A 26,868-nucleotide genomic window follows, 5' to 3' on the forward strand; every position below is an offset into this window, starting at 1 on the left:
GAAGGGATGCGACTCATGTAGAAACTGAGACAGAGCCAGGGAGAGAAGAGGTTGTCTCCTGGCTTGCTATGCCCATTATCCTCTAAGCATACCCCATTCCGTCCACCTGAAACCATGCCATGCTGTCATTTCATCAACAACTCATTTTCTTGTTCAGAGGAAGCATTTTTACGCTAGCCCACCCAAAGCCTCTGTAAATCTGTATCTGGCACTCCCCTGTGCCTACAGGCTGCAATCTCCCTCTTTACAATGGGGAAACTGAGGCAGACAGTGCTGCAATTTGATTCAGGCCCAGAAAGGACACCGCCACGACAGAGATCAGAAGATTCAGCCACATGCCCGAGCTGTGAAAGGCTCCCCAAGACAGACACTGCAGCTATACACAAGGTGCAACAACTGATTTTTTTTCTCCTCCTTCCTAAATTTGTCAGTAATAGATGCTTAAAAACTCCCTGGAGCCCCTCTCATCTTCCTGAGTCATTTAATGTTTTTATATAGTTTGCTACCAGTCCCATCGATCACTTGGCTTTGGCACGATGACGCAGTATGAAATACATATAGCACAGCCACCCCATGGGCACCAGGCTCCCAAGCACGTTAAGTGCTGACTTAAATGGCACAGGTGAAATATAGAATACAAACTCCTATTTGATCTCCTCCGGTTAACTTTTCACAGCCATACAGGACTGTTCCCTAAGATGTGGTGTTTTATCCTAGACTCTGTGATTGCGTATGATGGCAGGACAACACTATATGGTACCTATTTCCTTTGAAGGGCCACTTTTACTGTCTCAGCTCTGAACTTCACCACTGCTGCCAGCAAGCTGTTTGTATTAACACCAGACACATCCCAAAAGATGACAATTGGTGTCACTGAGTGTATCCAAAGCCACGCACCAGATGGCATCGCCACCCTGCGCTGTTCCCAGACAAACACTCAGCAATCCACAGCCCAACCAGCTCTGACAAGTAAGACAGGATGAAGGTCAGAGCATTTGCTTGCAGAAACCTCAGCATCATATTTAAGTGTAAAGCCCTTAAAGACTGTAGAAGTGATTTTAGACTTCACTCCTAAACAATATTGCTTCTACTTAGTAGGTTGCAATCACTGAGTGCTAGAGTTGAGTGGTCAGAACAGACAGGTAAGTTCCTATGTGAAGTTGCAGGGCATTTATCCTCTCCCTATTGATACTCTTGCACTAAAGCATTATGCTACAAGACAACCAGAAGCAGCCAGGCATACAGAACAAGGAAGACATTATCTGTCATTTAAGTTTCAGAAGTCCTTTTTGCTCAAGAAGTATCTTGAGTTCTTCCTATAACTTCCATCCCCTCCCAGTAAAAAGCAGCTGCACTTCATGAGACAGCTAAGTGCTTTAAGGAGCTCTGAGACACAAAAGCCCATCTAACGAGGTTTACTAATTGCTCCTGCAAATCAAAAGACCTTTAAGCCTAGCACTCCTAAGCATCTACACCAAGTCTTAAGCAACCTGATTTGATCTGCTGGCAGACTCTGCTTTGAGCAGGACAGCTAGACTAGAAAGATCTCTTAAGCTCTTTCAACCTCAGTTTTCATGATCCCCGAGCACCCCTAGACCCATTGGGACTGCCAGGCATCCCCAAGGCCTTGTTACAGCCTCTCCTACCTCCTGCTCTCTCTGCCATTACCGGCTGCAGGATGCTTTAGTACTAGGTCTCTAGCCTAGCACATCTGACCTGGCACTACCAACGACACATACACAAAACAGTCTAAGAAATAAAAGCTGTTCTAAAGGACAGAAAGAAAACAGAGAGCAAGAAACCGCCCCAGCCCTACCCGACACCTCACTGAGGGGCCTCGCCCTCCCGCCCGGCTTTTATACCCGCGCCAGGGGGCGGGGCCTCCCTGCCCTCACCCTTGCCCTTCTCCATCATGGCGCACCCGGCAAAAACCTGGTTGAGCGCATGCGCGTGGCGAAGCCGTTAAAAACGGGAGGGGCGGTGTTTTGGCTCTTCTTTCTTCACTTTTTTTTCTTTTTCGTGGTATGTTTTTATTTTCTTCTGCAGGATGTGAGGGAACTAGAAGCGGAGAGAAAAAGGGGGAAAGAAATGCGATATAAAGAGATGCCGGTAGAGTGACGTCAGCGCCGCTAGCGGGCGGGCGGGACGGAGGGAGGTTCGGCGGGTGTCGCCTGAGGCGGCGGCCGGGGTGGGATGAGCGGCTGCGGCGCCCGGCCGCCGCCGAGGGGTCGGGGCCGCCCAGCTCGTCCTGGGGCAGGCTCCAGATGAGGCACTCGAATTCTGCCCCAGAACCTTTCGGTTTCTGCGTTTTTGCACTGGTAGTGCTCTTCAAACTTCCAGGTGTCAAAATTGAAATTTTCCCTATTTTTCTTCCCAGAATGTATTATGTGGCTGCCTGAGTAGTAATTAAACCCTATAGCCAAGAACACTGAAAAGATCCTTAGCAGTGCAGGCACAGTGCGGATGATGAATGTGTCATAAAAGTCAGGAGTTACTCCAGTTGCCGCTTACTGTAGTGATAGGGAAGTGGCTCTTTGGTTTTCCTCTCCTACCTAATAGAGAGGACGATGTAACTTGTGCTCTGACACCATGTAAGATCTACTGCCAAGGCAGTTTAACAATATAACAGGGTGATCTTACAGCTCTGGTAAAAGCTAAAGTGTTTTTCCTAGCCTGAAGTAGTGTTTGCCCTAACTCCTTCAGACCAGAAGTGGGGATCAGCTACAGACATTACATTTGAGCAGTCTCCTTGTCTTTGATGCCCCCCCATCAGCGAAAGCAGAGACAGTCTCACCTACTGTGGTGGTCCGTTTGTCTACACTGTTTGCTACAGGCCTTTGCCCGCGGCTGCAGGACGCCTGTGAGGACAGTGGGGTTTGTTACCATCAGCACAGTTCAGCTGGCCCACCCTGTGGCTCCTGTAGGCCGGGACATCTTTATCGTGTATCTGGCATGTGATGCTACTCACATGAGCCCGGGAAAGATTTCTGTAGTTAATGGGAAAATTGTTGAGTGTGGGTTTCGTAGGCAATGTTCTAAGAAACCACATATGGCAGAGCACATTCTGGGAGCTGCCAAATTCACAGAAATACAGGTATGTGAGGCAAGGTTTTAGGATGTATTGTTAATCCCTGTTTTTTCTTACAAAGGTTATCAATGAACTCTGGCAAAAATGTTGTTTGTGTTGTCAGCTCAGGTAAAACTAGTCTTCTAGATTTAATTTGTCTGCTTCTTTCTGTTCATACTCTAATAGATCTATGTAACAGGGAAATTACGGCTTTTCTCTTTGCCTAGATGAAACAACGGCCAGTAGTTACACAGAGTGAAGACATTCTTGCCACTGGACTTTGGCTACAAATTTACTGCATGCAGCTGGTATCTTTCTGAAATAGATGTTAAAAGTTGGTTTGATTAGAATGTGCTGTGTAGTGTTTGGTCTGTTTTCCTAGGAAGGTGTCTGCTTTTGATTTAAGTTTCTATGATGAAGACGAATCTGCAACGTGCACCTTATTCCAGTTGAGGATGTTTGCAGCCTGCTTCGTATCAGGAAATATATAGATTCCTTTTGTAGACCCCGGTGTCTAGACACAGTGAAGAATGGGTTTATTTTGGAGTATTAATGTATTTTTCACTCCAAAACCCATTAATATTTTTTTCCAAATTCTTGCCCAGTTCTACTTTTAAATGGGTAAGAGGAAAGATTGCCTCTGTGTTGATCTCTTGTGGGTTTTCTGCAGGGTTATTCTGACACATTGGTTTACTTCTTCAAACATAAAGCACTTTGGGAAGGTCACTAATCTGCTGTGTCTTAGCTGTCTTGGAGAAATCTTGTTAGGGGATTGGATATTGATGGATTGGTTGGAAATGATGGATTCACAGCTCCTGTTCTTTCTAAGGCTTGCCAAATTAATCTGTGTTCCCATTGGTGGTGGCACTGCTGCTGTAACTCCTACTGCTGCATGGGATGCAGACATGGAATTTGGACTCTGATTAATCCTTTTCATTTGAATAATAAAAGTAGCAAAATGTGCCTTTAAGGACTTGATTTGCTTACTCAGAAACAGCCTGGCATGCTATTTTGGGTTACATTTTTAATTCACTTGATGAATACTAGGTGGCTAACTCCCACTGAGCTGGGAGCAGGTGTTTGCCGTTGCTACAATATTGTTAGGAGTTAGCAACTCCAGAGAAAGCTCCAAGCCCACGATGGGGGGTTTCAGAGTGGAAGAGCTAAACCAGGTCATCTGAGAGAGCTGAGGCTACAGCCTGGGAAAACAGATGAAAAGTGCAAAGCTTGGGGATTGTGAATTGCCCTCCTGGTGTGCAGTAGCATTGGCTTGATGGGTCTGGGGTGGGAGAATGTTATTCTTGGCTCTGGAAGGGAAAGGGAGGCAAGATGGCCACAAGACCCTGTGGAGCCACAAGAGGGTGCTCCCTGACAGCAGTTATATGCAGACAGCAGTTAGAGCTGGTAGCGTGTCCCCAAAAGCAGGTCACCAAGGCAGCTCAATGCCCCAATTTTGCTGTGAGGCCTTGTGAAAGGAGGACAGCTAGATAGGAGCATGTTTCTGAGCCCAATGTCAGCCTTTTCTGGGAGAAGACTCGGCAAGTAAATGTTTTCAGATCGGAACTGTATGTTGATGTAACACTTGAGTGGGCTAATAAGTAGGCAAGGTGAATGGGCTGGGTATGACATACATTCCCTCATACTGGGAGGAACAAAGTTTCCCTGCATGAGTGAACTTGGACTGCTGTCAGAGACGCACCTTTGTCTCACACTTATATTTCAATGTACTTGGTGCTGCAGCCAGGGAGGTGCAAGGGAAACTCCTTGATTAATCACCTTAGGGATTGAGTGTTTAAACCAAAAAAAATAACAAATAAAAAAAAATTTAAAAAAGCTTCCATGGAGGTGAAAAAAAAGTGACATAAATAGATCGTCACCAAGATTTTGTCTTTCACATGAGCAGATTTCAACCTAAAATAAAACCATTATCTTGAATTTCTGCAGTAACTTCTGGACTTTTTTCTGAATAGGGCTAAACCCAAGGCCCTTATGTGCGCTTCCTACAAGTAGCCACAGAGTTGTAGTTGCTGCAGCAGAGGCGGCTTTGGGGAAGAAAAGTTTGGCATGATCCTCCAATATCCCAGCCACATAATGGCTCTGGTACTTCAGGCAGCAACTTGGAGCCAGCCATTGCCTTTGGAGCATTGTAAAAGAAAAGCCCAACAGCTAGCCGCAGATTGGCCCTAAAGATGTCTGTGGTTCATATTTAGCGTCTCCTGGCAGTGTGAGGCTGCATGTTGTGAACCAAGTGTCACAGAAGAGGAACAGGCATGTGGCTGGTGCGAGCAAAACTTCCAGGAAGTCTCAGTGAAGAATGCAGCCTGGGATATCTAGAGAGGAAACAGACTCTAAACAAGAGGCTCTCTGTGTTTTGAAAATCTCATAGGAGCTTTTCTTTTCTGGCAAGCCATATGCCCCAGCAGCTCAAAAGCTTGCAGACAGTAATATGTTTTTCAAGTACCTTTGCATCAGCAGCTTCAGGCTTCAAAATATTCTCAGTCCTGTACATAGTTTGTTCCTGGCAAGGATCATTAACCATCGTAGAATTTTTAGGTCAGCAGTGAATGTTGCTACAAGTATCGCCTGCTTAAAAAATTTTGGGAGGTGACTGTGTGCAGTTTGGCTGAGCTCAGCCCCTCCTAAGACTCTATCTCTTGCCCTGAACATCTTGATCAGCTAAAAGCTTCTTGCATTTAGCATTACCAAGCATTTAGAGTATCCAGACACTGTTGTCTAAGGGAATTGATTTTGTTATGCATAGTGCAAAAACATTCAGGATGTGACTTGTCCTTTTTTCTGTGACAGCTGACCGTATTTCTGCACATCTGGTGGTCCATGTTGGAAGCAAAGCAACTACAACTTGCAGCTAGGTAAATCCTACAAGGCGGTAGCACCAGGTCATCTGTGGGACATTCAGTATATTTGTGGAGGTATGTACTAGTGCTTGAAATCTGAGAAACTGTGTATCTAATTCAAAGTGGTAAGGTGATTCGTTGTCTAACAGAAAATGAAGAAATAGAAATGAATTCCTCAAAGTCTCTTTCTTGAGATGACATGCATATCAGAAACCATAGGTAGGTTAGGGGTGCTGCAGCCTGAGGTCATAATTTTGTCATTGCAGATCTTCAAAAGAAACATTTTAGTTTGGGATCAGTTCTATGCTAAAACATGCAACCCTGCGGGGCCAAAATCTGGGCACCCATCATGTTCTCTGCTCTGTCCTGAGTACATCACCTGCAGAGCATGGCTCCTTCCTTGGTGCAGAGTTTGAGTAGAGGTAGCTGTAATTGATAGGATTTTGAAAAATGTCATTTTATGAGTCACCATTTTATTTCAGTCCAGCTTTTTGGAGTACTGATTTCATTTTTTGTTGATTATTGGGTGGATTTCTGATTCATTTCAACTCCCTAGGTAAAAAACGCTACTTTCATCAAACTGCCCTGCAATTTCTTTCATTTGAATACACATTGATTTCTCTTCAATTCATTTGGTTGCCTGAAGTGGTGTTTCAGGCTGCTCACCCTGGATGGCTGGTTTGCTCAAGGCTCTGCTTGGCTTTCTCTCCAAAGCGGAGATGAACAACAAAGAGGCAAACAAGCAGGGCTCCTCTGCTAGAAGTCTGTTCTGACCTAATGACAGACATGATATTTGCCAAGCAGCACGAGGGCATTTGGCCTGGTAAAACAAAGCAGGTCTAAAACTGAGGACATTGGGCAGGGGTCTGCATCCCCTCCTGCTCTGAGCAAAGAGGCCATAAAAAACCTTCTGCATTTCCACAGCAGGATTTCTCAATTCCTACTTGGGCCATCTGGGTAACTTTGATTGAGGTCAGCTGGGTTTCTTTTGCAATACCAGCCCTACTGATGAGATCAAGATTGAGTAAGAAGTTAAAATAAATGGATTTACAGGTTTTCTCAATAATGCAGAGATGTGATTAAGAGAGTAAAACATGTTACTAGAGTGGCCTAAGTAATGTGTTTGGCTTGCAATTTGAGCAACATAATTGTCCAGCTACATTTGGAAAGTAATTCAGCAGTATCTCACATTTCTAGCTCCCTATCCATACTCTTGATTTGGGAAAAGAAGGCTTGGACCATGGTTACTCAAGTCCCATCTTCTCTGTGGCCCTTTCTGAAGCTCCCTGTGCACTACTTCCCCTCTGAATGTGTAGGGTCTCTTTTCTTCCCATGCCATGCTAGGCATGATAAAGCTTTCCAGGGAATAAAGGTCCCCAGGACCTAACAGGAGAGCTATAGGCTTGAGTACCCTGTGGGGTAGTAGACCACCCACTGATGCACAAAGCAGCATTGTTTGGTCTGTGACCCAGAGACCCAATTCAGATTAGCCATGAACTGTGGTCATCAGGCCACTTATTTCCAGCTGATCCTAGTCTCACCTCATGTTGGTGGAGACCTCCTGGTAGCTGATTCACAAGCAGTGTGACCTGGAGTTTGTTCCCCCAGGTGAATTTGGTGTAAGTTATTTTGCCAAGGTCTTTATGTTCCTGCTGGACAACAAATCTGGTCAGAAAGGCAAAGAGACCCCATGCTTGAAGCCAGCAGCAAAGGTACTGCACTCCAGAGTCACAGACTTTGAGGAAGTCACAAAAGAAAACCGTGACCTGCTGGCAGCAAACTGAATGGAAGAGAAAGCCCAGCAGCTGCCTTTGCATCATCAGAAAGATAGGACATGTGCTTCCTTTACCTCACAGGTTTTCATTATCTAAGTGACTCTTACCCAGGGCTCTCACTGCAAGAAAAGGCTCTCTGGTTTGCAGGCTCCAGTAGGTGAAAACAATAGGAATGAGAAGGAAGTCCCTCCTGGGCCAACGGTTATTAGTAAACCCTCATGCTGAGCCTGCTTTGGGTGAGGCTTGAGGACATAGCTGTGTTTCTCCTGCTTCTTGCAAGCAAACTCATGCAAATACACCTTGAGCTCCTAGCTGCCCATATGTTATCTCCCCCACAAATGTGCAGATTTTAAGATGTGCCCCAGCTAGAGAGGTCCTGTTGGAACACTAGCTCTTCTGTGATCCTCTTCACTAAAACTCCTTCCCTTCAAGGCCTGTTGTGGGCCGAGTCCCAGCAGATCACATCTCTCAGACTCATTACCTTCAGGTCCTATGAGAATCTTGTGCCCCTGCAGAGAGATGTTGGGTTGAGGAGCTGTGGATGCAGCTGGGTTTCCCAGCTTGTGTCCCCACGGTAAAACCAACTTCTGCATGAGATGATTCAGAATGAATGACAAACTTCTATCCATTGCCTCTGGCACAGCCTCTTTTGTGCCATTAACTCCAAGCTCACACAAAAGAGGCATCAGCAGTGTCAAGTGTACTTGCTTGAAAAGGTGAGGGATTAATAGCACAAAGCAGCTGATTTGGATGATGACTTTTTACATACTTACATTTGAGAAAGGACAAGGCATGGAGCCCTTCTGCTCCAAGCCTGTAGGGATGTGCAGTTTTAGATGTTCCTTGGGGGCTCTTTTTAGTAAAATTTTAATTTGAGAACTTTTAACAACTGTTCATGATCAAGCACGCTGCCCTCTATCTGGGGAAGATTAGACACGCTTGGGTAGTTCAAGCTACACTCTGTGGCTGAGATTTGCAAACAAAATTAGTGAATGTCCAATTCCTAAAAAAACAATTGTCTTTTGGGATGTTGAAAATTCCCATCTGAGCAGGGATGCTGTGTATGGCTATCTGAGGCTGCTTGAAATGGTTGTATTTTGTTTGAGAGGTAGTGGTGCTTGCTAGAGAGCCCAGAACCCCAGTGGAAATGCTACAAATGGGGCTGTTTACTTGGAAGGAAAACTAGAAGTGCAATATCACCAAAAGTAAATGAAGGACTAACTGACCCTGGGCCTCCCTGGAAGCAGCAGGTATCTCTGTGCCCTCTCCGCTTCCACCTGTGGCATGTAGATAGTCACAGCTCACAAGCTGGTTTTGAGCAGCCTCAGTTTTGGCTGCAGGGGCTGAGAGATGTAAATCCATCCAGGATGCCACAAGGGAGACAGGAAGAGGTTTTGATGGAGCCAACACAAATAAGCATGTCAGTCTCAGCATGCTCAAAGGTGCACATTGCAGAGACAGTATTGCCAAGTCATTGACTTCAACCAGAGACAACAGGGTATATCAACCTTTTACTGAGCATTCATAGTTAGGTCTGAATCTGTTACATCAATGTAACCTTCAGCTATCTGACATTCATGCCTGTGGTCCCCCAGGGTTCTTTGGATGAAACTTCCCTCTGTGCCATTTCCCTTTGTGCAATTAGATAAACTGCTTGTTCAGGTAAATACTGTACTGTTGTGATCCATTGGCTGCCCATTGGGAACCAACAAACTGGGCAGAGTTGGCTGAGGGTGCTGCCAATCCATCAGCATCCGATGTGCCATGTATTTGAGATGATGAGTGATTCCAGTTCATTTTATATACAGATCAAAAACACAAGGTGCATTTGCCTGGATAACACAGCGTTCATAGCAATGAGTCATGAAAAATCAGATGGGGAAAACTAATGTATTTCTGAAATACCAGCTTTTCCAGTATAATGGGAGATGCATAAGGTTTCTGCAAGACTGTGATACTTTGAAGTGTGTGTGGCAGGAAAACTTCCTTCTCCACTGCTGCAAAGTCAAAGGGGTTCAAGAGTGTACCTGCTTCAACCAGGCAGGAGAAGCAGGCCTCTGAGGGTATGATGAAAGCGAGTTCCTGCCTACCTGTACTGCTGTGTGAAATGAGCTCTAGTGTTACCAGTGCTTCCTGGGACAGCAGAACCATGTGGTATTGGAGATCCTGAAGGCTCCAATCTGTGAGTGTTACCAAAGGGAACAAGCAGGTGCTCAAGGGAGTTGGCGTCAGTGGGCCAATGGGGACAAATAACCCCAGGGACGTTTTCTACTGAAGGACTATATCATGGTTGGGGAATTATGCAGCAATAGTTGCCTGCATTATAACATCTTTATGTGCAAGTCCCTCTGCCAGCTGCATGCAAAGTAACCTGCAAGCAGGCTTTGCCGAGGCATAGCTTAAAAGCTGTCTGTCTGGTTAAACATGTATGTTTAGCACTTGGATAGGAGATCTGGAGCATAAACACTTGGTGCAAGAGCATTACTACTCTGACCCAAGCACTCCCACAGCTCTGGCTGGTATCAAAGTCTGGCTGCTCACTCTCAGAACATCCAGATTGTTAAATGCTTTCAACCTATGAGAGTTTAGCACCAAAACATCTCCCAGGATCTTGGACATGCCTGATATATCCTGCTGGGACAGAGCCCAACAGATAAATGCTCTGGACCAAGGATGCATTACTCAAGGGAAGTGGTGCTAAGCTGGTTCGTAGCTTCTTTGGGATGTCACTAAATAAATGGCAAAACATTGTGGGGAAAAAAAATCATCCACTTTTAATTTGAAGTACCCAACTTGGAATTTTTTGCCAAGCTCAGCAGCAAAGACCTGTCAGTGAGATTCCCTGGGGTTTCGCTGGATGTCCTTCTGCTCTGCACCCTCTCCTCCTCCTGCTGAGGTTTTAAGTTGCCCAAGTGCTTCAACCCCTGGGTGCAGCTCTTTTAGGCAGACCAGGCACCATGTTTTGGAGGAGCTTCTGGAACCATTTTACCATGGAGCCGATCTCTTCTAGCAATCCCCACAGCTGCCGTAGCCTGGAAAAGCAAAAAAAAAAAAAAAAAAACAGACACAGTTTGATGACTGGTAAATGCAGCAAAAGAGGGAGGGTGTCAACAGTAAATGCCTATTGCAATACTCTCTACCCTCACTAAACAATTTTGTAATGGTACTACTAACTGTATCCTGCTCTACTAGAGAGCTTTCCATCAGAAAATAACAAATCTTCCTGCAGAGGAAGGTGATGCCATCAAGCCTATCTTGCACAAGGGAAATGGATGTGTACTGCCTTGCTCTCATCAGTGGAAGAGGGACCAGCACTGTCCCAGAGGCTTCCCCATGTGTTTCTGTTGGAACTTCCACCTGAAGGCTGCTAGAGCCCACTGCACACCCCAGCGCTGAGCTTGCACGGACTCCTGCGTGCCCAGCACTAACCTTGCACCGTCTTCCTACAGCCTTGCTTCTCTTCCCATCTACCTCCAGACGTGGCCAGATCTCCACTGCTGAAGGCACAACCAGTGGTTTCCTTATCAGGATCTGCCCCATCCCTTTATGAAGACGCTCTTACCCTTTCCTGACAAAAGCTGGCATCCTGATAGGGAGCTTATATGATTGTAACAGGATTTTTGACAGCTCATCCTGCAGTCCAGGCTGCTGCTTCCTCCACCGAGCCAGGCCTGTGCCCATGAGTGATGACACAAATAAAGAAAGATCAGCCATAAGAAATAACAAAAATTGCTCTTGTCTGTCAGCTCTTGCTGCAGCTCAACCAATGGATACTGGAGCCCAGGCTGTGATCCAACCTGTCCCACTCTTGCAAAGCTTTTCTGGGATGGCTACTGCCCGTGGTTGCCAAAGAGCACTGGTGGCACTGATAAGAAATAAAATAGCTCATAATACCCCTGGTCTTCTGGCTCTAAGAGGGGGAACAGCAGCTAGAGCTCTCATGGAATCTGCTACAAAGCAGATACAAAAATATTTTATGTATCCCTATAGTATCTTAAATATAATACCTTCCAAGCCTGCAGCAGCTCTCAGTGGCCCCAGCTGCTACCAAAGGTCAAGATCATTACCCAAAATGCTATACCTGGAAGGAAGTGTGGTGTCAGGTGCCATGGTGCTCTTTTGTGTAGGCTGTTCAATGTCCCACTGGATTGTGACAGGTCATTTTTCCCACACATGCTGGCAAATCGGAAGTTGCCGTCGAAATAGTTTGTGCCGAAGGCATCTATGAAACGGAAAAGGAAAGGGCTGATGTTCTCAGAGGGTGTCCCAGGTGGCTGTGCAATGCTGCTGGGCAGTAGATCGTACTTTAGGCTGCCCTTTTGGTCTCAGGGTAAAACTTACCATTCCTGTACAGGAAAAGAGCAGTATCCTGATACCCTTGGGAAAAAATGTCGTACAAGACCTGCAAGGAGAAACACCTGAGGTCACAAAAGTGCGCTCAATCCAGGCACTAGCAGAATCAGTCCAAGGCCAGGAGCTGTTTTACTGTAAAGAGTTTTGCATTGACCATTTTAGAAGGCAGCAAACACAAGCTGCTTTATAGCCATCAAAGCACTAGTTCTTTCCAGGTTGTGAAACCAGGATGGACCCCATCCCAGGTTGGTCACCCATCTGCAGTGTCTGCTATGAGATGCAACACAGAAGTGGGGACTACCCCAAGGCCTGGCTCCTCCCCCTTTAGTCTCATTAAATAGCGATGGAGATTGATGTGAACCTTAAATCCTGGGAAGGCAGGTCCAGCATTAATTTGCGTTACCCAAAATAAGGCTGGGAAGAAGACACGGTGGGCTTACTGTGGAGCTAGGTGGAAAGAGAGCGTAGCTAATCCTGCACAGATTTTCTATTGAGATCTGAATGCTGCCATTAAAGATCTGGAAACAGAAGAAGATAGCAGGACAGTCCCGTGGACAGATATCAAGCTCTCCTGTGAATGGGGACACAGTGATCACAGCTTCCTCCAAGCTGGAAACAGGCTGCAGGCTGGTGAATCCTCCATCAACATATCGCTGAGGAAAAAGAGCAGAGAGAGGATATGCTTTGAGAAGAGGATTGCTACAGAGTCCATAGTCACCAAGAAGAAAGCAAGCAGCTCCAGAAGACAAACTTCCTGGCAGAGCCAGTCCTAGCATGTCTAGTCCACTTGCAGCAACATCTCTTCCCACCTCTCACCCTTTATCCCTGCCTTTCTCAGCTCCTCCCTGGCACCCTGTCCATGGCACCAAGCCAGAGTCTTTGACCAAGATCTGATGTAAGGGACTCCACAAGGCAGAGACCCATGATCCCAGTGAGAGAGGGGCCATAAACTAAGTCTCACTCCTTATTATATCCTGAGGTTGTGCTGTATGGCACAGCAGCTGTAAAAGGTTTACATGTCACATTGAGCACGGTGCTGTAACAGCATTTATTAAAAAAAAAATGTAACTGTTTTATTCACAAAACTTCATGAGATTGTTCCAGGAGTTGTTAGCCAATTCAAATGTCACTGAATTTACAGTGTCATATAAATGTGAAGTCCTCCGTCTCAGGTTCAGTCTTACTCTGTTTTTCTTGTGAGCTTAAGCAGTAGGATTTCCACATTTAATAACTGCTTGCAAAACCCTGGAGGATTCACTTGGCAAGGAAAATATCATTTGATCTATTCTGACAGGAATCTGAATTTGCCACCCACCTCAATGGGATCTGAAGTTGCAAGGACTGCGGCTGATCAAACTTAAATGCTGTTGAAATGAAAGCGTAGAGGAGCCTTGCACAGTAATGTCATAGAGCCATGGGTCTTGCAAACTCTGTGAACTTGGTGAACATGTTCTGCAGTGTGGGTTAAGATGGAGATCTGACCTGCAGCCAGTTATAGATTTCAGTGGCCTGAGTAGACTCAGTCAGTGTAGACTGACTCAAGTCTGGAAGATATCCCAATTTTATACCAGCTGCAAATCTGGTATCATGGCTTTGTGGCCCTTGACATGTAGGCAGGTTACCATACATCAGCTGCCCTGCGGTAGGTGTCCCATCTGCAGACACTTAACCATCACACTGCATGAAAAATGGAAAGTATTGTTTTTTGTTTTTTGTTTTTTGTTTTTTTTTTTTTTTTTTTTTTTGAGTATTAGCTACAAGCTAGCTCAAGTTTGTTGACTTATTGTGGTGTTTCACAGAGTATGAATATGCACGTGGTTAGGGGAGGATTCCTCCCACAAACTTGTGATATTTCAGTCATACATGTCCCTGCCTAAGCTAATGGAGACATCTGCACTGCAGACGAATCTTGCCCAACTGGATTGCATGTCCCAAGTGTGGGTGCCATATCACTTTGGAGATCTGCAAGGCAAGTGCCTTGTCCAGTCATCCAGGCTCTGTCAGTAAGCAAAGCAGAAGGAGAGGGCTCTCCAGATGGCAATTCAACAAAGCTATAAGTTTAGGTTGGGATGAAGAATGTGCCTCTGTTGCCTAAGAAGATGCCTAGACATTTATATCCCTCCCTGCTCAAGGGAATGTAAAGTTTAAACACAAGAACATACTGCTGAGAGCATATGTTTTGTTGGAAATAGCACTTACCACACCTCGGTAGGATGGAGGGATGAATCCACAGTAGATAGGAAGAAAGCAGCTGCAGAGGAGAGCCTAGGAGAGAGAGGGTTATAGAAGAGTTGCAGTAAAGTATATGTTTCTATAAAAAGTTCTGGACAAAGGGCTGTTCAACTGAGTGTATGCAGATTCAAGCTTGACAAATCACCTGGAGCCTCATTGCCAGTACGACCTGGACTTTGCACATGACTGTGTCAAGAGGAAAAGTTTCAAAAAGGCTAAAGCATCTAATTTCAATAAAGCTGAAAGGCTTCTCTTGATAAGGGCACAGCACATCATTTTCACTGTATAACTGCCAGCAGCGTTACAGTTCTGTATCTGTATTTCACTGTCCAAATGCTGCTCTTTGACCTTGGAAAGGTGAAACTTTTAGGTTGTTTTCCGTATTTGATTTTTTTCCGACAAAACTGACATTCTCTCAAAACATTTTGACTATGTTGGGATTTTTCAGTGGCCAAACCATCCTGCTGGATAGTTTGCAACTATTCCTCACCAGTTTCTTGAACTGGGAGTCAGCTCAACAGCTGGGAGTCAACTAGCAGCATGAGTTTCTGGGGTTAACCTTGGGCAGGCACCACTAGCTGAATTTCAGCATCTCCTTGTATTTGTCATCCTCTGTCATCTCCCCAGGACAACAAAGCCCAGAATCTCTTGGTGAGCTCCTTTAGGAGCTGAGATTCTTGCTCTAGCAGCTAATTCACTGGTTAATCAGCTGTTGGTGGTTTGGCAACCCAGACTTTTTGTGTAGTGCTTTTTTCCCAGGAAAGTGCTGAGGCAACAAGGGGAATTACTGCTGATAGGACTTGGCCAAGGAGAGACCCAACCAGAAAGCTCAGAGGTCATGTTAACATTAACCTAGCTCTTTGCAAGGAGTCATTAGCACTTATTAGAGCTAAACAACATGTCAGCATGAGGTTTTTGAGGCTGAAAGCAAACTTTCTGCTCTTTTAGCATGTTTTACTCCTGTCAGGCTCTGGGCCCAACAGCATCTCCCTCTGCATACTTCCAGTCCCCTTCAGGCCTGGCGGATCTCACTGTGATGGGGCTTCCCAATGCTCTTTCTGCCTGATGTAGAAAACAGTGCAGCTAAAGTCATCAATGCTTACAGGACCTCCTCCTCAAAGGAGTAGCAGGAGGTCTTCTTACAGGCCTCAGAGGAAAGTCCCTTACCTGAATGAGTTCCTCCTTGGAGCTGAACTCAGAAACCATGACGTTCTGGCCATCTACCACCCGTGTGAGGGAGATATGCAGCCTCCCCGAAGCCACTTGATGGGAGTTCTCTGGTAGAATCCTCTGTAAAACAGCCTTGATATTTGCCAGCAGGCTGCACTTAGGAGAAAGAGGACCCAGGATGGTGTTCCTGACTTCCTTTGCACTTGCAAAGAAGAATTCTTTTAGGTCATCTGATAGAGGGAAAAAAATAGAGAAAGTCAGTATTGTTGCTCCCCTAACAGTTATATTTTTAACCCTATTTTTAACACTGCCCCAAATTAAAGCCCTTTGCTTCCAGCGGCAGAACTTGGTAAGATCTGATATTCTAGCTGAACATTTTCCATGCTGTCTGCCTACAGGAGCAGAGGAAGGTTCAGAAAAGTCTGACAGTCATTGCACAGAGGCTTAACTGTTCCCTCTTCCATTTAATTTGCTTATTTGTGTTCAAGATAAATCTGCTTTCACCGGTGATGAAATGCAGATATTCAGCAGTAATGCAGTCACGGTTTGAAGTGGCAGTGAATTGAAGTGAATTCAGTGGTTTGAAGTTGATCAAGCTCTATCTCTGCTTCAGTTTAGGGATGCATAATTTGGGATTGCTGTTCCAGCAGGGGCTCAGATAGCCCTCACATCAGGTAACTTGTTTTGTTCAGATCAGCTTCTCCTGGGGCAATTCCCTACATGAATCGACTGAAAAAGCCGTGCCTGAAGTCATCTGTGGCGGGCAGGTGTGGGACCAGCCCCTCTCCTGCAGGCTTCACCAAGAGCCCCTGGGAGCAGGAACCACTCAAAGGTGAGAACAAGGGGAAAACACTCCCCCGCCCTGCTTAGGTCTTTCCTCCAAGCAGGGCATCCTGGCTACACTGTGCTGGAACTCACTTCTCTCACCTGAGCTTCCCTGGTTACTGCCCAGCTAGTCCTAATAGTCATCACTTATGTCAGCACATCCCACAAACTGGATTAGGGGAGCAGCTCTGGATGAGGGCTCAGGATACACCAGGTTTTATAGGCTGTGCAGCAGTTGAGGGGAGAAAAATGCCACCTGCCAGACCTGTGGCAAGCCCAACAGTCAGCAGTGCTGAACCGATTTCAGGAAGGGAGCCAGATGCATTTGCCAAAACGGGAACGAGGTCACTTTAGGGGATACCCATGCCTTGGGTGGTTGAACTGGCATGTCAAAAAGGTTTTCCCTTTCCCTGATCCTGCAAAGAGTTATCCTTGTACCCTGGGTAGGCTCCACAGGACTCCTGACCTGTTAGAGCTAGCCGTGCACTTGCCTGAGCACTGAGACCTTCCCCTTGCGGGAGCAGGGGTCATCTGGGCTGTCCCATGAGATGGCTTTAAAAATATGGCCAGACAGATGGATTACATGGAGTGTCCTGAAGGCAACTGCAACAACTCAGGTATTAAGAGGGGTTATAAATGTTTGAGCGGATGTTTAGACCATGTGGCATGATGATTAATGCTTGACAGGTTCACACAGGGTCCCTGGGGAAGTAGAACAAGCCTGAGATGCCCCAGGAGGAGTGTTGGCCACAACACAAGGACACACCTGCTCGGCACTGCTTTCTGATCGCCCTGTGCCCTGGAAATGCAAGAAAGCTTGAAAAGACTGCCTGCAAGCTGCCGGGTAGAAAGTGTTAGCTAGCCGCAGCTCTGGGGATGGCTGCTGTGACTTCTCTGGCTGCCCAAGGTTTGAGTTGCGGCAAGTGAGGGCTATGCTGCCGTGCCATGCTCTGAGAGCCCCGGCTGTGCCGGTTTGCTGCAGGGCAGGAACGCATGCTCAGGAGATGACCTGTCTCTCGGAGAGCCATCTGTGATGTGGGTCCACAAGACTACAAGGGACACATGGGTCAGAGAGCTTAGAGCTACTTGGTCCCAGGCATGGAAAGGCTCGGCTGTAGCATTGCATACCAGGAACCACAAAGAAGCTCTTACAAGTGCCCAGGCTGCAGAAAAGCTGCAGCGGGAGCTTGTTCCTTTGGGGCCAGTCAGCAGTGCAGCCCCAAGACGCTGAGGCTGGAAAAGCAAGGTCAGCCACTGCAGTGTTCCTGAAAACACCCCATTACTGACCTGGCTTCCAGTTGTGTAACATGGGAGGAATTTTAAAGTAAGGGTGTTTTAGGGGGGAAAGTCCTGCTAGGATTTAGTGGACTCTGTGCTCCTAAATCCCCTGGTAGCTTCTGAATTTCTTCCCCACTTTCTTCTTCATTTTTTTGACCCTAAAACAGAGCACTTGATCCCTGCTTCTCCTAAATGTCCACATTATTTGAGGCAGGACGAGGATGTACCTTTGAAGGCTTAAATGTTGTTTACAGATGGACGCTGCTTAGGAATATGGTAGGATGTGATTATTAAAGTCGATTAACTGCTCTGAATTAACTCTATGTGTAGGTAATTTTATTAAAAGGGGAGCCTGTTTCCACAGTGACTGAACAGATTCAGTGTAAAACTCTCTAAGGCACAAGAACATCCCCCTCTCAGTGGAGAAGGTCCCACTGTTCTCACTGGCACCTCCACTGACGAGTCCATGTAGATTTGCCAATGGGAAAGGTGCTCCGCTGTTTGGACACAGGAATCACAGCATGCCTGTCTTTACTCTGGAAAGGCCAAATGGGATAACCCAAAGCAAAACAAAAATAGGGCTGTCAGCTCCGTAGATACCCACTCTGCCAAGCCGCATGGCTGTCACTCGTGTCTCCTCATAGCTAAAGAGGCTGATGAGCCTGATCTGTAGGGAATGAGAGGGCTTCGCCTGTGCCTATCCTCCCTCCTCTGCTGCATGGGTTCTCTCTGGATACATCTCAGCTCTCCCTAGAGCTACCAGCGAAAGAGAAGGAGATCTGCTCCTTCTGCTGTATAAGCAGGAAAACAAGCCTATAAAATACTACACGTAAGATCCCTTCAACACTCTGTGGTAACATGCTGTAGAGTATGTTAACAAACTTCTTCAGCTGGCACCACCCAAAATTGCTCTGGGGGCTGCAAAAACAGTGGCATGATTTTTTACCTTATGATTAATATGGATAGCGCCGGTAGCACATCCCCAGATCCCTACCTCCAGCTGTGACTGACTGAACCTACAATAGGTTCCTAACAAAAATCACCCTCTTCAGCCCTTTAAGGCATTAATGCCTGTGTTCGTATTTTGAACCAAAAATCAATAATGAGAAAATCCAGGCAATAATTCTCTTACCGAGGTTGGTGCCGCACACCACAGCCGCTGCGATTAGAGATCCGGCAGATGACCCATAGACCTTGCACGCTGACCTGAGCAGCTCTGGAGCCAGCTCCAGGAAGGACTGCACCACTCCTACCTGATACAAGACGAGGAAGCCACTGCCAGAAAAAGAGAGTGAGAATGGGGTGCCTGAAGCCCTGACATCCTCTTTAGTCATCTCCAGCCACGGAACTCGCAGAGATCAGTTTTCTGTATCTGGCTCGAAATCTCTTGTCTGTCCGTCTTCACAGAGAAATTTCAAGTTCTCGTCTCCCTTGATTTCTCCAGTATCATCTCTGTTTGGTTACAGAGGAATACAGAAGATGGATTTTCTGCCTCCTTTTATGACAGATCCCTGAGGTATTTAGATTCACAAGCTATTTTAATTACCTCCTTCGCTAAGAAGAGTAATTTTCTCCTGATCAAAACAGCACTAGTAGTCCTCGACTGCAGTCAGTTCTTTGCTCGGGGCTAAACCAAGGCTCCCTTTTATAATAAGTGATCCTAAGTCCTCCTGGAGCCCTCCGGGAGATGGTCTCTGCGTTACTTTGCCCTCACACCTTGGAACACCCCTGCAAATTTTCCTCTTTGCTTCATGCTTTCTTCATCAAGGGTGTTTTTCTAAATAGGATTCTCCTTCAATCCCAGCTTAGGAACAGCTCAGCACTGAGTGAGTAAAGGCTTATATAAGACACTTAAAGCCAGATGGCTTTAAGTTACACAAGGGTTGTATACAGGGCGTTACACTGAGCGCTCTGCGTGGCTGTGTTAGGTTTGGCAATATTTCTTTTATCTGTTCCCAATTTGAAGGTTTTACATCTTTGCCAGTTTCTTAGGTCTCTCCTGAAAGAAACCTCCAAGGACTTGGATTTGCTTTCCTGTTCCCATCCAGCACTATGCTTCCTAAAGCCCTAGAAGGATTCCTGCAGTAGCACAGTATTCCTTGAGTCTTGGATTGAATGAAAGGGAAACTGCCTTCAGGCTATCTTCATCATCTGAATGAAAATTAAAAATAGTGAAAAATACAGTACAAATTTAGATTTGTACTGTCATTTCAGCCTTAATACTTAATGCTGCTGCCAAAATACAGAATGAAAATTGCCATTTTAAATATATATATTCATTAAATATGTAGTAAACACTCTGTCTCCTATGATGTCCATATACATACAGTGGGCATACTATATAATGAATATTAGAAATGTTACATTCAAAACTGTGTATATATTACATACATATATGTATATGGGCATGTAGATAATAATGGGCATTTTTCATGAGAGAGCTTTCATCCCCTGTGTTGATGTGGCAGTCTGACCACAAGAGTACAAAAAAACCAAGGGACTGTCTCAGCAGCCTGACGAAACCTCTACAATGCTATTTTGCCCCAGATATTCATAAGGACCTGAAGGCTTTTTTCTTGGTCTCTTCAGCCATTCTGGGCACCTGCTGCTGGGCTTTGGCTAATCCACAACAAGAGGCTCTGTCAGGTCTGATTTCTGGGAGCAAAGACCCCATCTTTGTTGTGCAGAATGTTTCTTGATTGAAGCTTCGTTGGTACCTTCCCAGGCAACCTTTCAGCATCACCAGGTGAATATTACATGCAAGCATTCCTAAATAAATATAACTCCATATAGGCAAAACTGCACTTGTCTGAGTGCTGCCTTGAAGACAGAACAAGAGGCAGCAAGTTATGAGCTTGTAAAGTTGTTAAAATGTGATCTGGACTATCACAAGGATAACCAAAGTCTGGAATTAGGACATTTGCATGTGACCATTTGCTGTCATAGAAATACAGCATTCATGAATTTGTTCTACTGTTTTCATTCCTGTCTTCCCTGTGCTTGATTTTTTTTAATTATTCCCTTGTCAGATGTATTTCTTACCACACGCCCTGCTCTATCCATCTATCAGGTGATTTACAGACATTGTCATCATGCAGTAATATCTGCTTTCATAACAGACATCATGTTGCAATAGTTTCTTCTGTTGCAGCTGCCATAAAACAACATATTAAATGGGGTTTTTCTGTTTTGGGAGCCAGAAGGAGAACCTTATGATGCACATAAAAAATAATCAGTTTTGTACAAGATATGTGAGTAATTCTGAGGGAAGATTGATGGGGAATGTTAGACGGCCCACCTAGGCTCTGTAATAAGGAAAAAGCCTGGCAGACTGAGCTCAGCTGCCTCAACAGAGTCAGTGGCAGCCCCAAATTAGGAGGCAGGGGACAGCAAGGCAACACTGCACCAGGACAATTGCCCATCCCTGGGGATGGATGAGAGATGGCCAGCCTGGCAGGGTGAGAGAGAGCGCCCAGAAAAGCAGCAGCTGAGCCTGAACTGGTGCTGCCCTGCTAGGACTTCACGGCATGCCCAGATGCCCCATGCTCTCGTTCAGATCCTCAGAGAATCAAAGCTTTTGAAGATATACCTTGAGGCAGCAGCTGAGGGGATGTTCAGGCACATTACAGTGTTTTCCATACATTGCCTTAATCTCTCTCCCCCTTGCAGCCTGTGGGGTCAGGCATGGTATTACTGCTGCAGCTTCCTTCACTCTCTGGGCTACTGCGAGGTTTCTCATGGGAGGCAAAACTGTCCGCTATCCCCGCTCGCTGTAAAAGCCGAGGACTGGGGACAGGGTCCCACAGGCCAGCTGTATTGTGATCCTCTCCCTGGCCTGGTGCCATACTATCTGTGAGACAAAACCTTGCCATCATCCTCTTAGTGACCAAGAACTTTGAGTTGATTGATTCGTTAAGTGGCTGGGTGCTTTCCTAAGCTGCCTTCCCCCCACCTGGCACTCTGCAAGGCAGGATTAGCGGGGACTAATGACTCCAGAAATGCAGGATCCCAGCAGCATCCTGAGGCGCTTTTAGAAAAAAAACTCCTTGCTCACATTAAGCACTGAGCCATCCCACAGTGCTGACAGGTGGCTATGGAGACTGTGGTTTTTCTTTCCTTCTTGTGCAGGATAGCAGCACAGGTGGCCAGCTCTTGTGATCCCAGGGATATTAAGGAGAAGTGATTGCCTTAGAGGTCTGAAACCATGGCAGAGAGTTTAGGGAAGGATGAACGTAATACCAGGAGTTGGAAACCAATCAAAACTCTAGGGCTAATAACTTGTCCTTCTTTAATACTAGGAGATCTTCAGTGGCCAGAGGCAGTCAGGGTCTCAATTTTATAACCAAGAGATTAGGCCAGCATGTCAAAGTCACTAATGAGCAAAGACTTGAACAGTGAGAGCTGTCAGTACTAGGAGCCAGCATGAAGCTCTCTGTGCTAGTAGTAGGCTTCACCTCTCCAGCCCTCTTTCTGTAGCAGCCAGACCCCAAGGACAAAACAGCATCATTAGTTTTGGTTTGATAGTTTGGGAACACAAGCCTGTTGTGTAAGGAGCTGCAGGCACTTGTCTTCATGTTTAGCCAGCACCACTCCCCCAATGAGTGGGAAGGAGAAGGGCCCAGCAGGTACAAAAGGAGGATATTTGGTTCGGCTGTGACTCTGAGAAGAGGGGGAGAAAGGAATGGATGAGATGAATAGTTTTCTGACAGTTGTTTTGCCTGGCAGGAGTGTCCCATGCACAGAGGGGAGAAGGTGTCCTCGGGGAAGTCAGTGAGTAAATGAAACCCTGTTCTGCTCAATGCAAATCCAGTCAGGCACCCAATACTGCATGATCTCAAATACAAAGCAAATATCCTGGCCATCAAAGATTGTTGTGTGATCCTCCCACCAGGCCCCACTGTATGCCCAACACCATCTCACCCTGACCTGGTCATCAACTCTATAAAGTTCCCTAAGTTCTTGGTGCTGGATAGGAGCAAGATAACATCATGAAGGCCTGCAAATAGTCAAGACCAGTTTCAGTTTCTCCTGCAGTAAAAGTCTGATAAGCCTAGTTCACAGCCAAAAGGAAATACTGCACTTGTGCTGCAATTAAGATTGGCATTGCTTGAACAGGATGGAGGAGTGGGATTATATGCTTTTCACACTCCTAATCACACAGGGCTAGACCGGACTGACCCCTGTGAGGTGCCATCCTCTGGGGCTTTTCATCAGCTGGTGATTCCAGTCTCTGCTGATCTCTCATATTTTTCCTTAAACGGTTTGGGAAGAAGGGAAATTTTCATCTATATGGGGAAGGGCTATTTCCTTTTTACAAGGACTTTGCTTCTCCATTTATTTGTATTTGCACATTTGCAAGAATTGAAAAGATCGATTGCTTTGGGAGAGGAGAGTGAGAGAGTGATGCTGGATGTGACCCACAGATTCATGTGCCATGGTCACAGGTGAGGACAAGGGACACACAAATCTGCCCTGAGGAGACTTGAACACATGGAGCTGAGCCCAGCATCAGGAGAGATGTAGAGCATGGGCCCAGCCATTGGGTGGGCAAGGGCCACTCTGGTGAGCAGGACCCACAGCAGTGCCAGGGATGCAGCGCTGCACCATGAAGGTTGGGACATCACTGGGACGAGACATGGCTGTGAGGCTGGAGGCCCTGCTTGGAGGCACTTCCGTCAGCTCCAGAGAGCAACAGTTTCTCTCTCCTCTGGATCACTCTCAAAACAGGCCTCGTTGGCTTCCTTGAGCTATTTGTGATATGACTGTGCTTCTTCACACCAGAGGGTGTTTCAAGGCCACTGGCACCATTAACTCACTCTTGCCTGCTGCAGGATCCAAAATTTCATCCTCTTCCTCCCATGCTTGGGCCTCCCATGCTCACCCAGCAGTTGTGTCTGACCCCAGCAAGGTCTTGTTGGCTCCCACTGAACTCAATCATGGCAAACCCGGCACAGCCCTGAGCCAAGATCCACAGCCTTAATCCAGGGCCCTGCTTAGGGGTTTGGGCAAAGATTAGCTGAGAATGTTCCCAGTGATTATGATTTAATCTCTTTGACATTTCACATCTTCTTAGACATAATAGGTGAGACCTCAGCAGCTATAAATCTCCTCAGTCCACTGGGGAGTTATATCAAGTACAGCTTCTGGGCCACTCAGAAACAAGCTTTACTCATTTCTTTGTGTCAACACAATCTGCTTTTACTAATAAATCTCCTGCTGCTAGAAAGGGAATGGCCATAAATAGACAAAAATGGCTGGACAACACCAGGTATCTGCTGTAAAATTTACTTTATTCCACTTTACATCTAGCTTGAAAGGAGCAGCCCACAGCAGCGGTAGCAAGGCAAACTTTATTCCAAGTGTAATGTCCATACACATCTCATTTCCTTTAGACAAGACTGGCTAGCACTCAACTATCACATTTGAGAAATGCTCTAGAAGAAGCTATAGAACAACAATACATCTTTTGGCACAGAAACTTGTCTTGGCAGAGTAGTTCCAGCCTAAAATCATGGTGATCCATCCTGCCCGTATGCAATCCACAACCCCATCCTAAATGTGACACTTGGTGACCCTGAGGCTCTGCTGTCTATAGGATTAAATTAGCTTGAAATCAGGTGCTTCATCCTGCCAAAAATGGTTTTACTCTGACTATAGAGAAGGCCACACCATCTGCCACAGCCATCCCAGTGTGGCCGCATCATGTCTCAGCAAATCTGCATCCAGCAAACTCAGCTACAGATTTTCCATTCAAGGAAAAACTCTGATAACCAAAACAGCCAGTAACATGGGAAATGCAGGTCTACATGAGCTTTGGTTCAGTTTTGCCCTGCATCCTATCTCCAAGAGCAGTCAGTTCTGGATGCTCCAGAAGGACATGAGCAGCTTGAGCATCTCCCCCAAGATCTCATCCTGATCACTCCAGCTAGGAGAAAAGCTAAAGCCATGAAATATAATATCCTTTCCTTTCCAAATGACACAATTAACGAAGATGTCAAGGAGCAGCAGGGGTCAGCTGCCTCCTATGGGACCTCAGGGCTGGGTGGGAGGACGCTAAGCTGGTCCTGAGCCCTGGCAGCCAACCCTTCCCCAGGGCCCCTACAGATGATAAATGAAAGCCGTGACAGCTGGCACTTTTAATACAGCATTGTGTTCAAGAAGGGAGCGTGTGCACATCTGCGCAGCACACTTAAGTGTGATTTTTATGGACTTTTCTGAACTGGATCTTGGCTTGACAGCAGAAGCTATATATTGCACATACACAGATACATATGGAAAAGCAAGTATAAAAATACACATAGACAAACAACCTGTCAGGCGAAACATGCATTAGATGAGAGCTAAAATGCAAATATAGGGCATACCCCTAGAAATATGGGGTGTGTTTGAATTACAGACCATTTCGTTGCCCCAGCTAGGTAGTTCTAAGCATTTAATGCTGCTGTGTCTATTACCATTGTTTTCCTTAGAGGATTTTAAATCCACAGGTCACAAATTACAGCAGATTCAGATCAACTACAAGGATTGCTCCCCACGTTGGTAAATCTGCATCCTTCGGTTCACAGACACGATGGGCACCAGCCATGGTTGGGAATGCATGTTTTTGAGCAGCCGATTTCAGTCTGGGCTCTCACAACTCTCTGTGTTGAGCTTTCCTCTGTCCTGTTGAGACAGAATGAGACATCCATGAGTCCCTTCCCCATGTGGGTGATGCCAGAGAGCCTGGACAGGCCTGAACTGGGGATGGTGCTATTGGCATAGCACGGTCTGTATATATTCAGTAGGAAATTTTCCCAGAGGAAGGTGGAGGATATCCCCATTTATATCTACACTATGCACTAAGGTCAGCCTCCAGGCTGCAGAGATGCAGCACACAGGCAGGAAGCAAACCAAATCATGCTTGTTGTTCATGCATGGGCCACGTGCCTGTTGGAGAGAGATCAAGGCAACCTGTCCTACAGGGTTTCCAGCCTTTGCTATGGAAACAGGATCCAGTCCCAGAGCCCTATGCAAGATGCAGGGCTCATTAACCCTTCCAGCGTAAGCTGGCTTGCATGACATCTGCCTATGTCTGTAGATCATCCTTAAATTACACCACTTGCTCTAACTTGCTGCTGGCAGCTCAACCGTGAGCACATTGCTCCTACATACCTGAAGAATTTTGCTGTAGGACAATGGTGCAAACGAATCTTCCAGGTAGCGCGTGCCAAAGCCCATGATCCTGTTCACTGCCTGGTTACAGATGCCTGCTACCTTGGCAGTGAGGTGCACAGCAAAGGCAAATTGGATTTCTTCAGGGTTAATGTTGGGCCTGCTGGCTGTCATTTCCTTGCTGACATAGGCATCAGCCAAGTTCTTGAAGGAGCTGTAGGACATTTCTTTGAAAAATGTCCGTAGTCGTGCATCTTCCTTTACCTGTTTAAGCAGCAAATGAACACACACGTGAAGAGTGAATAACTCAGTGTGTCATACTAGTGTTAGTGCTTTCAAACCACACTGAGAGCAGACAGACAGACAGACATGATCACACCCAGTCAAGGAATTAGAAGATGCCATTTCCTTGATTTTACGGAGCATTGTGGCTCGGTGCTGCACCATGGAAGTCAGTGGTGTGGCACCATTTTACAGCAATGCGGAGCTTGGCCCAAATTCCTTATACCCATCCACCCAGTAAGAGGTTTCCTCTTACCTTCTTATCCAGCTCATCTCCTGCGTTCTGGAGGAGGGCAACAATTTTTCTGATGGCTTCCTCTGCGGAGAAAGAACAATCATTTCCCACATGATTTCCAGCCTTTTCTACAAGCCCCACACCAAAATGTTCTAAGGAGGTAATGCTGCCTATGTAGCCTCCCCAAAAAATTCTCCCAGGGAAAGACATATGCCTCTATCCATGGAAAATACGTATAAGACTATTGACAAATGCCTTATTTCCTCAGCCGGGAAAAAGACCCTCCTGTCTTTAAATTTCTCTCTCTCAAAATCAAGCCCTGATGCTAAAAATGAATCCAAAGCCCACATACAGTTCTTAGGGTCACGTAAACCCATGGGACAGGCCTTAAGTGAGTTTGGGGTCTTGTACAGGTTCTGTGCATGGACACAAATCTCATGCCAACATGTTCTTGACACCTGCAGCTATGGTAGCAATGTTAGCCTGTGATGAAGCACTGTTGAGGGCAACACTCACCAACTCCATCCACACTAGCTGGTCCCTGCAGTTCCTTGAACGTGCGCTCGCTGTTCCCCTGGCTTTCACTGCCGTGGACTATCAGCCCTATCTCTTCAGAGACTTGCGCGTAGTAGCAGTCAGGCTGGT

At 46.2% G+C, this 26,868-nt stretch overlaps 1 protein-coding gene across 1 annotated transcript; it reads right to left on the reverse strand.

Annotated features, from left to right (window-relative positions):
* Window positions 1-11,527: 11,527 nt before the first annotated feature.
* Window positions 11,528-18,889, reverse strand: PNPLA1 (patatin like phospholipase domain containing 1). Its single transcript, XM_062594794.1, has 7 exons — window positions 18,688-18,889; window positions 15,450-15,682; window positions 14,250-14,315; window positions 12,491-12,703; window positions 12,039-12,099; window positions 11,779-11,919; window positions 11,528-11,607 (listed from the first exon to the last, which is right to left on the reverse strand). The coding sequence occupies exons 1-7, from the start codon at window positions 18,887-18,889 to the stop codon at window positions 11,528-11,530; spliced, it is 996 nt and encodes a 331-aa protein (XP_062450778.1).
* Window positions 18,890-26,868: the final 7,979 nt, after the last annotated feature.

This window comes from Rhea pennata, chromosome 25, assembly GCF_028389875.1.
Source record: "Rhea pennata isolate bPtePen1 chromosome 25, bPtePen1.pri, whole genome shotgun sequence".
Lineage (NCBI taxonomy): Eukaryota > Metazoa > Chordata > Aves > Rheiformes > Rheidae > Rhea > Rhea pennata.